Source organism: Amblyraja radiata, chromosome 22 (genome assembly GCF_010909765.2).
Source record: "Amblyraja radiata isolate CabotCenter1 chromosome 22, sAmbRad1.1.pri, whole genome shotgun sequence".
Lineage (NCBI taxonomy): Eukaryota > Metazoa > Chordata > Chondrichthyes > Rajiformes > Rajidae > Amblyraja > Amblyraja radiata.
Genome location: NC_045977.1, coordinates 22,406,801 through 22,421,595, shown reverse-complemented (window position 1 = coordinate 22,421,595; position 14,795 = coordinate 22,406,801). Strand labels below are relative to the sequence as shown.

At 52.5% G+C, this 14,795-nt stretch overlaps 1 protein-coding gene across 5 annotated transcripts in view; it reads right to left on the bottom strand.

The window, feature by feature from the left end:
• Nucleotides 1-649: 649 nt before the first annotated feature.
• Nucleotides 650-14,795, bottom strand: part of capn15 (calpain 15) — a 164,514-nt gene continuing 150,368 nt past the window's right edge. For 4 of the 5 annotated variants that reach the window (XM_033040633.1, XM_033040630.1, XM_033040634.1 and 1 more), the window contains 7 exons: nt 10,940-11,065; nt 9,619-9,837; nt 7,545-7,706; nt 6,015-6,265; nt 4,484-4,650; nt 2,859-3,037; nt 650-2,209 (listed from right to left, as the gene is read on the bottom strand). In XM_033040633.1, the coding sequence (XP_032896524.1) occupies nt 2,032-2,209; nt 2,859-3,037; nt 4,484-4,650; nt 6,015-6,265; nt 7,545-7,706; nt 9,619-9,837; nt 10,940-11,065 (1,282 nt within the window). In that variant the 3' untranslated portion in view covers nt 650-2,031. The remainder of the gene's footprint in view (nt 2,210-2,858; nt 3,038-4,483; nt 4,651-6,014; nt 6,266-7,544; nt 7,707-9,618; nt 9,838-10,939; nt 11,066-14,795) is intronic. The other variant, XM_033040631.1, reaches the window with a different exon arrangement.

Here is a 14,795-nt window from a genome sequence, read left to right as displayed (position 1 = left end):
CTTACCAGCTGTGTATCTCTGGCTTATTAAAAGTTGTCTGGCTTCTTAAAAGTGTCTCCCCTCCCCTCCCCCCCTTTTTAAAAGACTTACCATACACTGTGCGAGCTGTCTTAACTTTCCTGTTCATCGCGGTGTGTGTCTGTATCACCTTGGCTTTGCACCGTGTGAATTTCAGACAGCGCTACTCCCGCTTGCCCTGGCCCCCACCTTTGCGATTTGTTTGTGTTTGTGTTTGTGTTTGTGTCTGTGTGCGTGTGTGTGTGTGTTCCACTCTGACAGTCGCCGGCAGTCCGCTGAAAAATCGCCTAAGTGAGACAGGCCCATGACTCACTGTACTTGTGGATGTGACAATATACTTGAACATTCACACAGGCACACACACACTTAGACACACACACACACACACCCGCACACAGTCACCCGCACACACACACACCCACTTACAGACACCTGCACTCATAGACACTTGGACACCTGCACGCGCACACACACAGACACTTACACACACACACCTGCACACACTCATACTTACACACACCCACACACACACACACACATTTTATACACACCCGTGCACGCACACACTTACACACACCCGCGCACACACACACCCGCACAGACAGACACATGTACAAAGTTTACAAGTCAATAATTAAAAAACAAAATTTATTTGGTCCATTGGAACCTGAGATTTTTGAAACTACATGATACATATATATATATTTTATATATATATTTTTATATATATATAGACTCTAAAATCCATAAAATTCTCCATTTTCTAGTTTTCCAGTTGTAGGAGACTGAAGTCACGGCTGAGGATTCTCTCTTGCCCACTGCGGAGGGTCACGGCCGGCAACTCCCCTTGGCTGAGGCTGCGGTGGGGAGAGGTGGGGGGGGCAGGGGAGGGGAGGGGTAGGAGGCTGTGGGGGTGGAAGGGAGAGGGGTGGAGGGGATAGGGGCTGGGGGGAGAGGGTGGCTGATGGGGGAGAGGGCTGCCGGGTCTGTAGGGAATTCACAATGCTGGCTCTGCCGGGAGCATCAGGGTCTGTGCTCCGGACACACCGTGGGTGGGGGAGACCCAGTCAAGGGATCGCTCTTGGGCCGAGGAACCACAGAAACCTGCTCCTAGTTTCCAGAAGGGGCTGTAAATTCTCAAGTTTTTCTCAAGTGTTTCTTAAGGAAAAAAAGAAAATCAGTGAAGAATTGTCCACAGTGATTTTCTGGCTGAGGTGTGGAAAGTAAGGGGCGTTTCTAACCCTGGATCGGGCTCCTAGAGTTGATCAGTGGGGATTGGCGTCTGCGACCAGGGGCACTCTGCCCAGCCTGGTCTTGATCCCCACATCAGAGATCAGAGATCAGCCCAGAGTAGAGAGGCTCACTGAGACATCCTCCACACTCTTTCATTCAGCAAGGATACCAGTGTAACAGTGAGTGGGATGAGGGGAGGTGCTGTCTCTTGTTACATTTCCCTGTGCAGAGGGGACTGAGCCGGGCGAACGTTCACCGAGAGATTGGTTGTTGGTCGGAGACGGGAGCTGCCCATGTGTGGCTGGGGCTCCCGGATGTTGGGGGGGATCAGGGAGTGGACCCACACTGGGGGCTGCAGAGAGGGGGGAGGGTTACTGAGGGCGGGAGGAGGGAGCAGGTTTCATGAGGCTTTCAGTGCAGATCCAAGAGTGATTCAGCCCGTCAGTGTAACAGTGCGATGGAGTGGTTCTGATTTGAAGTGGGGGGGGGGGGTCTCATGGTCCTGTGTAGGGGATCCCAATGTGGGGGTGGGACAGGTTCCAGAGAGGGGTGATCGCGAGGACAGGGAGATCCTGGGAAAGGGGATAGGTTGGTAGGGGGTGCACGATGAGGGGGTGGGGGAGGTTGGGGGCAAACCTCTGCTGCTGGGGTCTGGGCGGGGGGGTTACAGTGACGGGGGGTAGCGATGCTGCAGGCTGTAGCTAGGACCGCCCCCATGGGGTCAGAGGGGCCGGAGCGGAGGTCAGATGGTGTCGGGGGTCAGAGGCCGGGGGGGGGGGGTCAGAGTGGCCGGGGGGTGTGCAGGCCGGCCACGTCGGGAGTGAGGGGGGGGCAGTGGGTGCCACGGCCCGATGCCCACTCCCCCAGCGAGGGCTGCGCGGCTTTGCGGTGAGCCAGCCGGTGGGTGATGGAGAAACCAGCGTTCCCCTCCAGCTGGGACAGAACCACCAGCACCTGCCTGGGGGGGAAAGAAGGTTTGGGAGAAGGGAGAGGGGGGAGGGAGGGAGGGAAGAGGGAGGTGAAGGGAAGGGGGGGGGAGGGAAGAGGGGAGGGAGATAAGCACATCAGATCGCAAAAGCATTGCCCCTCTTCCGCAGCCCCCGCTCCCTCTCTCCCCACTCACGCCCCTCCTGCTGACCACCTCTCTCGTTACCCCTTTGTCTGCTTCCATCCATCATCCACCTCTACCTCCCCCACCCTGGCTCAACTGGGCTGCACCTCAACCTTCCCCACCTTGGCTCCGTCTGCCCGTCCCCCTCCCCTGGCCCCCTGCCTCCCTTCTCCCCACTCAGTGGTGATGCAGGGTCCTGCCCCCTCCGCCACTGCCGGACCCAGGCACTCCATACAGCCGATCGCCAGCTGTCCTCCTGCCCCACGGTCTCTCCAGTTCTGGTCACCCACCCTCTCCCTGTCTCCCACCACCCAGTCTCTCCCTCTCTCACCCTTCCACCCTGCCGCTTCCCGCTCTGGAAGAGAGGCCACTCCCCTCCCCCAGGGGGTCTGCCAGTCCCCAATGAGCCAGAGCGGTGTGGTGGGGTGATACCGGTGAGTGGTGTGGCCCGGCTGCATGTGCCCGCCCCAGTCCCTGCCCCAGCCCCGGTCACTACCTGTGCAGGGGCGGCACGCTGTCAGTGGTCTTGAGGCTGCTGCGGGTGGATACAACGTTGAAGCTGTCGGAGCAGTCGCAGGACACGTGCAGGTAGTACTTGTCGTGCCGGTTCTCCACCACCACGATCAGCCCCGCCCAGCCGTGCGTCAGGTAGTAGCACGTCATGCCCTCGCGACCCTGCACAAAGACAAACACTCCGTCACACGCAGCGGTGCAGCAGGTGGAACCGCTGCCCTACAGCCCCGGCTTCTATCCCGATTACGAGTGCTGCTTGTGTGGAGTTTGCACGATCTCCCTGTGACCTCGTGAGTTTCCTCCAGGTGCTCTGGTTTCCTCCCACATCCCAAAGACGTGCAAGTTTGTAGGTTAATTGGCCCTCTGTAAATTGCCCCTAGTGTGTAAGGAGTGGATGAGAAAGTGGGATAACATAGATCTACTGTGAGCAGGTGATTGAGGGTGTTCACAAAAATGCTGGAGAAACTCAGCGGGTGCAGCAGCATCTATGGAGCAAGGAAATAGGCGACGTTTCGGGCCGAAACCCTTCTTCAGACTGAGGGTGTTGTTGGTGAGGACTCGGTGAGATGAAGGATCTGTTTTCATGCTGTATCTTTCAAATAATCAGTATAATCAAAAAATAATAAACACCTCTACTTTAGAAGACTATGGGGATTTAGTATGTCTAGGAATACTTTCTTGAATTTATACAGCTGCACGATAGAGAACATATTGACTGGTTGCATCACGGACTGGTTCAGCAACTCAAACGTCCATGAACAAGGGTGATTACAGAGAGTGGTGGACACTGCCCGGTCCATCACGGGTACTGACCTCACCACCATCAAAGGGATCTATATGAGGCACTGGCTCAAAAATGATAGCCAATATCATCAGAGACCCACAACATCCTGGTCACACTCATTTCACTGCTGGGTCAGGAAGAAGGTATAGGAGTCTGAAAACCGTGGCCTCCAGGTTCAAGAACAGGTTCTTCCCAGCAACATCAGGCTCTTGAACACTGCACCACTAATCTCCACTATGAACTATGGATTGTTTTGGGTTGCACTATGGCACTGGGACTAGGGATATTAAGTTATTGAATTTATTTTTGTTGATGAGATGTTATCTATGGGTATTGTGTTTACAGATGGTTATGTTGCTGCATGTGAGAATTGCATTGTTCCAATGTCGCTACATTGTTGTTTAGTTTATTATTATCACGTGTACCGAGGTACAGTGAAAAGCTTTTGTTGAGTGGTATCCAGTCACCGGAAAGACAATACATGATTACAATCGAGTTTCCCACAGTGTACAGATACATGGTAAAGGGAATAATGTTTAGTGCAAGATAAAGTCCAATTAAAGATAGTTCGAAGGTCTGCAATGAAGTAGATGGGAGGTCAGAACCGCTCTCTAGTTGGTGAGAGGATGGTTCAGTTGCCTGATAACCGCTGGGAAGAAACTTCCAGAATCTGGAGGTGTGCGTTTTCAAATTAATTCAATCACATTTGACAATTAAACAGCCGACTCTGGAAATAGGGAGGACACAAGCAGCAACTGGCATCCCCACCCTGCCTTAGCCACCCCTCCCCAAGCAGCGGTGAGTGACGTGAGACAGGTCCCTACCTCGTGCCTCTCGCCCTTGTGTTCGGTCAGCAGGATGACGGCGTCCGCCAGGGTGCTGGGCTGGGAGTTCACCTGCTCCACCATGACGGGCTTGGAGCTGTAGACGGCCAGGATGTGTCCGGGGAACTCGGGGAAGCTGCGGTTATTGCTGGTCGGGCTGGCAACTCCTGGAGCAGGGAATAAGGCCGCGTGAGCGTTGTATGGACACGAGGGGGGGCAGGATCTGTCACTCTGCAGAGCACACAGTGCTGGAGCAACTCAACCGCTCAGGCACCGTCTGTGGAGGACGCAGTGTTCGTTACACCCTGTCCGAGCTGCGTTGGGAAGGGAAGAAGGGTCCCGACCCAAAAATTAGGGTCACCTAGCCACGTCCTCCAGAGATGGTGTCTGAGCCTTTGCCGCTCTTCAGCACCTTGTGTTTAACATTAGTGTTGCAGCTGTGTGCCACAACATGAAACATCACTTCACTCCAGGTTACAGGTTGACAGGGATACGGGTCAAAGGGACAATCACAGGTGGGGCATCTTGAACAACATGGACGAGTTGGGGTTAAGGGCCTGTTTCCGTGTCGTGTGACTCTAGATCCAACTTGAGCATTTGAAGTTGAGGAAGTATCAGTGCTACTATTAGTTTGGAGTAATACAGCACGGAGAGAGGACCTTCGGCCCAACTTGGCCATGCCGACCTCGACGCTGGTCCCATTTCAGTGGCTCTCTAGCGAGGTGCGAGCGTGTGTGGAGGTTGTACCTGGATGTGGCCCAATCACAACTACACCAGGGGTTTCATGTGAGACCATGTGGACAGAAACATGGGTCAGAATAGTTGCGATGGGTCTGGGCCAATCGGGACTAGCGTGGAATGACAACTTGCTCAGCCTGGTGGAGTGTGTGGGCGACTCTGAGGGAGGGGGCGAGAACGGCCAAGAGGAAGAAGCGGCAACTGGAGAGAGGGGAGGGAGCTCCACGCTGACCCGAGTGCGTCCTGCCGGTGGCAGCGGCCTGAGGGAAGCGCTGTGTCCCTGGAGCTACAATGTGAACCGCAACAACAGCTGTGCCAGGCGGGCAGTGCGGCAGCTGGTGAAGACACCATGTGGAAGGTATTGGCGACTTGGCCGGGGCTGTCAATGGCCAGGGCAGTAGGGATGGGGGGGGGGGCGGGGGGTGGCGTGGGCAGCCGGGACGGTCAGCGGCCGGGGAGGCGGTGGGTCCGTTAAAACAAGAGTTTACTGTGCCTAAAATGACGAAAAGGCACAGAGCAGGCAGAACCTTTCATCCGAGGGTGGAAATGTCACAGAGTAGAGGGTGTAGTTTTAATAGGAGGGGCAAAGTTTGAAGGAGATGTGTGGAGCGAGTTTTTAACAGAGTGGCGGGGGGCCTGAAACGCGCTGCCAGGGGTGGTGGTGGAGACAGATACGATAGTGGTGTTTAACAGGCTTTTAGAAAGGCCGATGCATATGCGGGGAATGGAGGGACGTGGATCAAGTGCGGGGCCTGTTCCTGTGTTGTGCTGCGGGTGCTGCGGTGGGCCTCACCTGCTGCCGGGGACAGTGAAGGCGACGGAGAGGGCAGGCCGGGCATGGACATCTGCCAGTGGTTGAAGGCGCAGCACACAACGGAATACTCCCCGGGCTCCAGCGCCACGTCGCAACCCACAAACTTCTTCACCGCCCGCTTGCTGTGCGCCATCAGCCTGCCCAGGGCCAGCTTGTTGCCGCTGGAGAAGGAAGCTCGAAACACCATGATGCACAGGTCCAGCAGGTGGCTGTCCGACGTGTCCGAGCGCCTAGGGTGCAAGGGGGTCAGAGGTCACAGGGCAAGTAGGCCGAAAGTGAACTGGATTGAGTATAAAGGTAGACAAAAGTGCTGGAGAAACTCAGCGGGTGAGGCAGCATCATAGATGCTGCCTCACCCGCTGAGTTTCTCCAGCACTTTTGTCTACCTTCGAATTTTCCAGCATCTGCAGTTCCTTCTTAAACAACATGGGATTGAGTTTATATCACTTTCTCATCACTCTCTACACACCGGGGGCAATTTCCAGAGGCCAATTAATCTTCAAATCCTCACGTCTTTGGAATGTGGGAGGAAACCAGAGCACGTGGTCACAGTGATAATGTGCAAACTCCACTGAGGTCAGGATGGAAGCTGGGTCCCTGGCACTGTGAGGCAGCGGCTCAGCCCGCCTCCACTGTGCTGCTTACTTTGCTCAGAGAGGAAGCTCCTTCACGGTGATTCTCATTCCCTCCTCTCTGCAACCGGCCATTATCTAACGTTCCTCAGCTCTGACCTGATACACTGATTCTGGTTGCCATTCGTGAATTGCTGCCTGATCTGCTGGGTAGTTCCAGAGAGACAGGTTTTATATCAGATTCCCAGCATTTGCACTATTTTAATTCTCATTTCTTGGGAGTGGGGTCGTTGTATGGAGAAGAGCAGGGGGTCCGTGGCGGAGTGGCCAGGGTGTTAGCTTGCCCAATGGCAAGTGGGCCCCTGATGAAGTGATAGCAAGTGATGGCAAGTGGGCCCCTGTTAAATTATAGCATTGTAGTTGTGGGTGGGCCCCCTTTGTCTCCTGGCAACCAATATTTTTAGACCCAGTCCACCACTGCAAGGGGTGACAACATTACATGCAACCCACTACAACCCACAAATCATTTCGTAAGGGGACTTAACAACTCTGACTGTGCAAATTGGAGGAGCAGCCAGAGTGAGGCCACACGCAAACTGGAGGAACAGCACCTCCTATTGCACTTGGGTAACGGTACCTAACGGTATGAATATTGAATTACTCTGCTTCAAGTAATACTCCCTCCTTTTTCCTGTACACCCCACCCACACCCTGTGCACCACTATTTCTACCATCTCCATCCCCCACTCCCACAGGTGAGGGGAGGGGAAGTGAGCGGAGGGGTGGTGAGGGCAGGAGAGGTGAGAGAAAGTACGGGCAGGGGAAGTGCAGGGAGGAGAGGGAAGAGGAGGGTAGGGGAGGTTAGGTGAGGGGAGGGGAGGGGATATGGCAGGGAGGGGAGGTGAGGGTCGCTCAAGGGGAAGGAGCTGTTGCACACCTGCTGCCTTCCTGGAAGAGCTGGAACTCCAGGAGAGTGGGCTCGAGCACCGTCAGTGCCGTCACCGTCACTGGGCCGTTTGTTCGGTTCGGGAACGTCCCCATCAGTCGCACCTCGTGCCAGTCAGACTTAATCTTACAGATGTCAACGGAATCAAAATACCTGCACAATTAGGATGCGAATCAGTCAGGGGGGGCAGGACTGGAAAAGGTTGATTGACTGAAAGACCCGACACAGAAACCCACCGAGTCCATACCCTTGCAAATTCACAATATGGATTGGCTGCAGGTTCAGCAACCAGTGTGTGGGTTAGTTTGATCCATGTTTAGTTTAGTTTAGTTTGTTGTCACGTGTACCGAGGTACAGTGAAAACTCTTTTTGTTGTGTGCTATCCAGTCAGTGGAAAGACTGGACATGATTACAATCGAGCCGTCCACTGTGTACAGATACAGGATAAAGGGAATAACGTTTAGTGCAAGGTAAAGTCTGAGTAAAGATAGTCCTGGGGTCCCCAATGTGCACAAGATTCAAATATCAAATACAATTTTGAATTACGTGTGAGCATTCCTTGTATTCCTAGCTGACCAATGATCACCCGTCCACACTGGTTCTATGTTAACCTACTTTCTCATCCACTCCCTACACACTAGATACTATTTACAGAAGGCCAATGAGCCCACAGACCCGGGTATGTTCAGCATGTGGGAGGAAACCGGAGCACCGGGAGGAGAGAGAGGCAACACAGGGAGGCAGCAGCTCCGGCGTGTAGTTTGTTGGTTTACCCCCAGGTGCCCAATGTCCAGATTCCCAGCCCTTCCCCCGGCCTCACACCGGTCAGTGTCCAGCCTCTGCCTTGGACAGGTCCCAAACACCTGCCTTTGAAGATAGAAGATGTCATCTAAGTCTAGGTTTACTATAGCCACGTGTACCGAGGTACACAAGAGCAGTCTGCTTTTCATATTTATTTATTCAGCTTTACTGACAGCAACTTAAAAAGATTCTGATTATCGTTGCTTAACAGCCCAAACATGAGCTCTGCATTGTGGACTATGCAAGTGCGGCTCCTGCACCATCCACTGCAACGGTACAGAATGCAATGTACGGTTGGCACTGACAGCTTGATGCAGTCAGGGTGGTAACACACACTGCCATCGCTGCATCTTTATTCTCTCACTGTGACCGCAAACTCTCCTGCTGGAATCTCCTCTCAAGATGTCCCCTCCCTGCACTGCGATAGCCTCCTCTTGTTGCCCCCTCTTGGTCTTGGGCAGTTTGGGACGGGCAACAAATGCAGCCACTGGTGACCACGACTGTAAACGGATGGATGAACCGGCAGGACTCCCCTCACTGCTGCATGTGCTGCCCAGTGTGAGCCACTCTGATGGGGAGACACGTTCAGAGGCAGTGCTGTGGCCATCGGTGGAAACGTAACGGGGAACGGTTGAACAGAAAAGTTCTGAAATGGAACCGGGTGGTTACCCGAAACCCAGTAATGCGTCCAAAGGCATTAGTCACAGAATGGTACAGGCCCTTTGGCCCAACTCATCCATGCTGATCAAGTCAATACTAGCCCCACGTGCTCACATTTGGACCATATCCCTCTAAACCTTTCCTATCCATGTACCTGTCCAATGCCTGTTAAATATTATAATACCTGCCTCAACTATCTCGTCTGGCAGCTCGTTCCATAAACCCACCACCCTGTGTGTGAAAAAGTTGCCCCTCAGATTCCTATTAAATCATTCTCCTCTCACCTTAAACCTATGTCCTCTTGTTTTTTATTCCTCTACCCTGATTAACATTGCTAGCAGCCCCATCTTATTGTTATTCACCCCATCTATTCCCCTCATGATTTTAGACACCTCCATAGATCACTCCTCAGCTTCATGTGCTCCTAGGGATAGAGTCCTAGCCTGCTCGACCTCTCCCTGTAGCTGTGATGTGAGATGGAGGGTGCGGTAAAGGATGAATGGTGCCCGCCCCGTGGATGGTGCCCGTACCATGGACATTGCCCGCTCCTTGGATGTTGCCCACCACACGAATGGTGCCCTCCCCATGGATCGTCCTCACTCACTTGATGAAGTCGGAGTACTCGATCCAGAAGAAGCCCTCGCTGCCGCCGTGTGGCATCAGCTCGTGCCGCAGGTGCTGCGGCCAGTCCGGCCAATCGTCCGACCAGTTGCCGCACCACGAGAATCGGCCCCAAGGATTCCGCAGCCTCAACAGCCTGAGCGGAGACAGCAGCTCAGGATCAGAAACTCGTGCATGAGCCTCGTGACTGAGGTCAAGTGACCTTCAAGATAAAAGGCAATGATTGCAGAATAAAGGTGCTCTTGCTCTGGAACACAAACCCAGTGTGGACCTGTCCTTTGTGCTAGTCACAACAAAGCCTTACATCGGACGAGAATACCTTACAGGCGTGAAAGACACACGGGACCTGCCCCTGCTCCACACCCTCATCCTCCGCTCACCCTCCCCACCCTACACCCTCACTGCACCCTCACCACCCTTCACCCTCCCCACTCCACCCCTCACCCTGCCCTCCCTACCCCTCACCCTCCCCACCTCTCACCCTCCCCACTCCACACCCTCCCCTCCCCTCCCCACTCCACACCTCCCCACTCCACCCCTCACCCTGCCCTCCTCACCCTCGCCCCTCCACCCTCACCCTGCCCTCCCTACCCCTCACCTCCCCCACCCTCACCCTCCCACCTCTCACCTCCCCACCTCTCACCCCTCCCCCTCCCCTCCCCACCCTCCTCCCCACCCCTCACCTCCCCACCTCTCACCCTCCCCCTCCCCACCCCTCACCACCTCTCACCCCACCTCTCCCTCACACCCTCCCCCCCCTCACCCTCCCCTCTCACCCTCCCCTCCCCTCCCCACCTCTCACCCTCCCCTCCCCCACCCCTCACCCTCCCCACCCCTCACCTACCCTCCCCTCCCCTCACCCTCCCCTCACCCTCCCCTCCCCTCCCCACCTCTCACCCTCCCCCTCCCCACCTCTCACCCTCCCCACCTCTCACCCTCCCCTCCCCGCTCTACACCCTCCCCACCCCTCACCCTTGCCACCTCTCAACCCACCCCCAGTGGAGGGGGGGAGGGGGCATGAATCTGGGTGGGGTTGGGACAAGATTTAGTAAGAGGAGGGGGCTGATTGGCAGATGGCAGGACAAAGACAAGAGATGAAAAGGCTGTCAGATAAGGAGCAAGGAGGAGTGTGGTGAAGCTGGAGCTATGCTGATGAAGTTTATATATAGGACCAGAGATAGAAAGGTCAGGAGTTAAACAGCCGATGCCTTCATGAGGAGTCGAGACGTTTCAGCTGGTGTTGAGGGTGGTTACCGGGAGGAGGTGGACGCTTTGTGCCGGTGCTGGGTCTCCCTGCTGCTCACCTGTAGCCTTGCACGTCTCTGACGTCGAGGATGGAGTAGGCGTGGCGAGGCCGCAAACCCGTGGCTTCGTACGTCGTGTCGTCGACTTTCATGTTGCCACCTCCGCAAGAAGCCCCCATCAGAAATCTGACCGTTTGACAAGACAGAGACGAGGACGTTGACAGAAACATTTGGACTGAGAGAGTACAAACTATAAGACCCAGTGCGTGCCTGAGGTTATTCTAGGGGTGACATCTATAAAATTATAAAATATAAAATTATAAAAGGACTGAACAAGCTAGATGCAGGAAAAATGTTCCCAATGTTGGGCGAGTCCAGAACTAGGGGCCACAGTCTTAGAATAAAGGGGAGGTCATTTAAGATTGAGGTGAGAAAAAACGTTTTCACCCAGAGTGTTGTGAATTTATGGAATTCCCTGCCACTGAGGGCAGGGGAGGCCAAATCACTGGATGGATTTAAGAGAGAGTTAGATAGAGCTCTAGGGGCTAATGGAGTCAAGGGATATGGGGAGAAGGCAGGCACGTGTTATTGATAGGGGACGATCAGCCATGATCACAATGAATGGCGGTGCTGGCTCGAAGGGCCAAATGGCCTCCTCCTGCACCTATTTTCTATGTTTGGGTGATGGCAACCTGCAGGGTGAGGCTATCGGAGATATCACTTGAATCGTCCCATCAAGGGCCAGCACACTCACAATGGGCCAAATCACCTCATTCAATGCTAGCTCACTTTACAATATTCTACGGCTAGTCCAGTTTGCAGGTAATATCATCAGAGGTTTCACTATGTGCATCACTCAACCTTCGAATTCCATATTCAAATAGAAGGGGAGCAGGTTGAAACTCAGGCTAGGGTGCTTAGTCTAAATAAGGGGGATTATGAAGGTATGAGGACTGAGCTGATCAAAGTTGACTGGGATAGCAGACTCAAGAATAAGACGGTACATGAGCAGTGGTGTACGTTTAAGGATCTACTGTATAACCTTCAAGAAAAATTTATTCCTATGAAGAAAAAAAGGGGTAAGGGTAAGAACAGTCAGCCATGGCTCAGTAAAACTATAAAGGATAGTATTCGGCTGAAGGCAAGGGCATATAAGGTAGCCAGAGATAGTGGGAGGGTAGAGGATTGGGAAGCATTTAAAGGTCAGCAAAAAGTAACTAAGAGATTAATTAAGACGGGGAAAATAGACTATGAAAGGAATTTAGCGAACAACATAAAAACTAATAGTAAGAGTTTTTATAGCTATATTAAAAGAAAAAGGGTGGCTAAGGTGAACGTTGGTCCATTGGAGGGTGAGACTGGAGAGTTGTTGGTGGGGAACATGGAAATGGCAAAGGCATTAAACGAGTATTTTGTATCAGTCTTCACCATAGAAGACACAAAAAATATTCCAACGCTGGATAAACAGGAGGCGGTAGGAATGGAGGAGCTAAATACTATTAAGATCACCAAGGAGGTGGTATTAGGGAAATTAATGAGACTGAAGGAGGATAAATCCCCTGGGCCTGATGGATTACATCCAAGGGTCTTGAGGGAGATAGCAGTGGGGATTGTGGATGCATTGGTGATAATTTTCCAAAACTCCCTGGAGGCAGGAACGGTCCCAGTGGATTGGAAAATGGCCAATGTAACACCTATATTTAAAAAAGGAAGTAAACAGAAGGCGGGTAACTATAGACCGGTTAGTCTAACATCGGTGGTGGGTAAAATGTTAGAGACAATTATTAAAGAAACACTAACGGGGCACTTGGATAAACATGACTTCATCAGACAGAACCAGCATGGTTTTGTGAAGGGGAAATCGTGTTTAACGAATCTGCTCGAATTCTTTGAGGAAGTAACAACCCGGGTGGATAAAGGGGAACCGGTGGATGTGGTATACTTGGACTTCCAAAAGGCTTTTGACAAGGTGCCACATAAGAGACTATTGCTAAAAAAAAAAATTATGGGATTGGGGGTAATATATTAGCATGGGTAGAGGATTGGCTAACAAATAGGAAGCAGAGAGTGGGGATAAATGGTTCATACTCGGGATGGCAACCGGTAACTAGCGGGGTTCCGCAAGGGTCGGTGCTGGGACCCCAGTTGTTCACAATTTATATAAATGATTTGGAGGAGGGAACCAAGTGTAATATATCAAAATTTGCGGACGATACGAAAATGGGAGGGAAAGTAGGGGATGAGGAGGATAGGAAGAGTCTGCAAAAGGATATAGATAAGCTAGGTGAGTGGGCAACAACTTGGCAGATGAAATTTAATACTAATAAATGTGAAGTCATTCACTTTGGGGGAAAAAATGATAGGGCAAGTTATTTTCTAAATGAGGAGGAGCTGCGTTGTAATGCAACGCAAAGGGATCTAGGGGTATTAGTACATGAATCACTAAAAGTCAGTATGCAGGTGCAGCAAGCAATCAGGAAGGCCAATGGAGTTTTGGCCTTTATTGCTAGGGGGATTGAGTATAAAAACACGGAGGTCTTGCTGCAGCTGTACACGGTATTAGTGAGACCACATTTGGAATACTGTGTACAGTTCTGGGGTCCATACTTAAGAAAGGATGTACTAGCCCTGGAGGCAGTGCAGCGAAGGTTTACAAGATTAATTCCTGCAATGAGGGGATTGACATATGAGGAAAGGTTAAGTAAGCTGGGACTCTACTCTTTGGAGTTTAGAAGAATGAGAGGCGATCTCATTGAAACGTATAAGATCGTGAGGGGCCTTGATCGGGTGGATGCACCGAGGATGTTCCCAATGATCGGGGAGGCTAGAACTAGGGGACATAGTTGCAGAGTGAGGGGGGGCTCTTTTAAAACTGAGATGAGGAAGAACTTCTTCGCCCAGAGGGTGGTTAGTTTGTGGAATTCACTGCCCCAGGGAGCAGTGGAAGCAGAAACGTTAAATATATTTAAGTAAAAAATAGATGGTTTTTTAGCTGCCAAGGGGATAAGGGGCTACGGGGAGAGGGCAGGGATATGGACCTAGGTATGGTTAGTATAGTGAGACCTGAGTGATCTCCTGGACAAGTGTCGATCGCCTGGATTGGGGTCGGAGAGGAATTTCCCGGATTTTTTTCCCGAATTGGACCTGGGTTTTTATCCGGTTTTTTGCCTCCCCCAGGAGATCACGCGGTTCTTGGGGTGGAGAGGGGTGATAGCGGTATAAAGGGGAGGGTAGTGTCTTGTGTTCTGTGTCTTGTGTCTACTGTTTGTGGGTAAGTGTGTCTGTTTAGTGTTCAGCCATGAGTGAATGGCGGTGCGGGCTCGACGGACCTGGTGGTCTACTCTCGCACCTACTTTCTATGATTCTATGATTCTATGATACGCACCGCTGAGACTGGAATGAATTAGGCAGTGTCATACTGTACCAATGTTTACCGAGCCTCAGCAGCAAAGGACTGAGGGCATTGGAGTATACTTTTCTCTGTATTGTCGGAGGTTGAGGGGAGAACTGATAGGGGTTTATACAACTATATGAGGCACAGATAGAGTAGACAGTCAGAACCTCTTTCCCAGGGTGGAAATGTCAAAGACTAGAGGGCACAGCTTTAAGGTGAGAGAGGCAAAGTGGACAGGAGAATGCGGGGGGGGGGGGGGGGGGGTGGCAAGTTTGTGACACAGAGGGTGCTGGATGCATGAACGGTCTGCCTGGAGTGGTGCTGGAAGCAGATAGAATTGTCATGTTTAAGAGGCTTTTAGATAGGCACATGGATATGCAGGAAATGGAGAGACATGGATCGTGTGCAGGCAGAGGAGATTGACGTGGCATCATGAGCAAAGCACAGAATGCTGGAGCAACTCCATGGGTCAGGCAGCATCTGCTGAGTTCCTCCAGCACTTTGTGTTTTTCTCAAGATTCC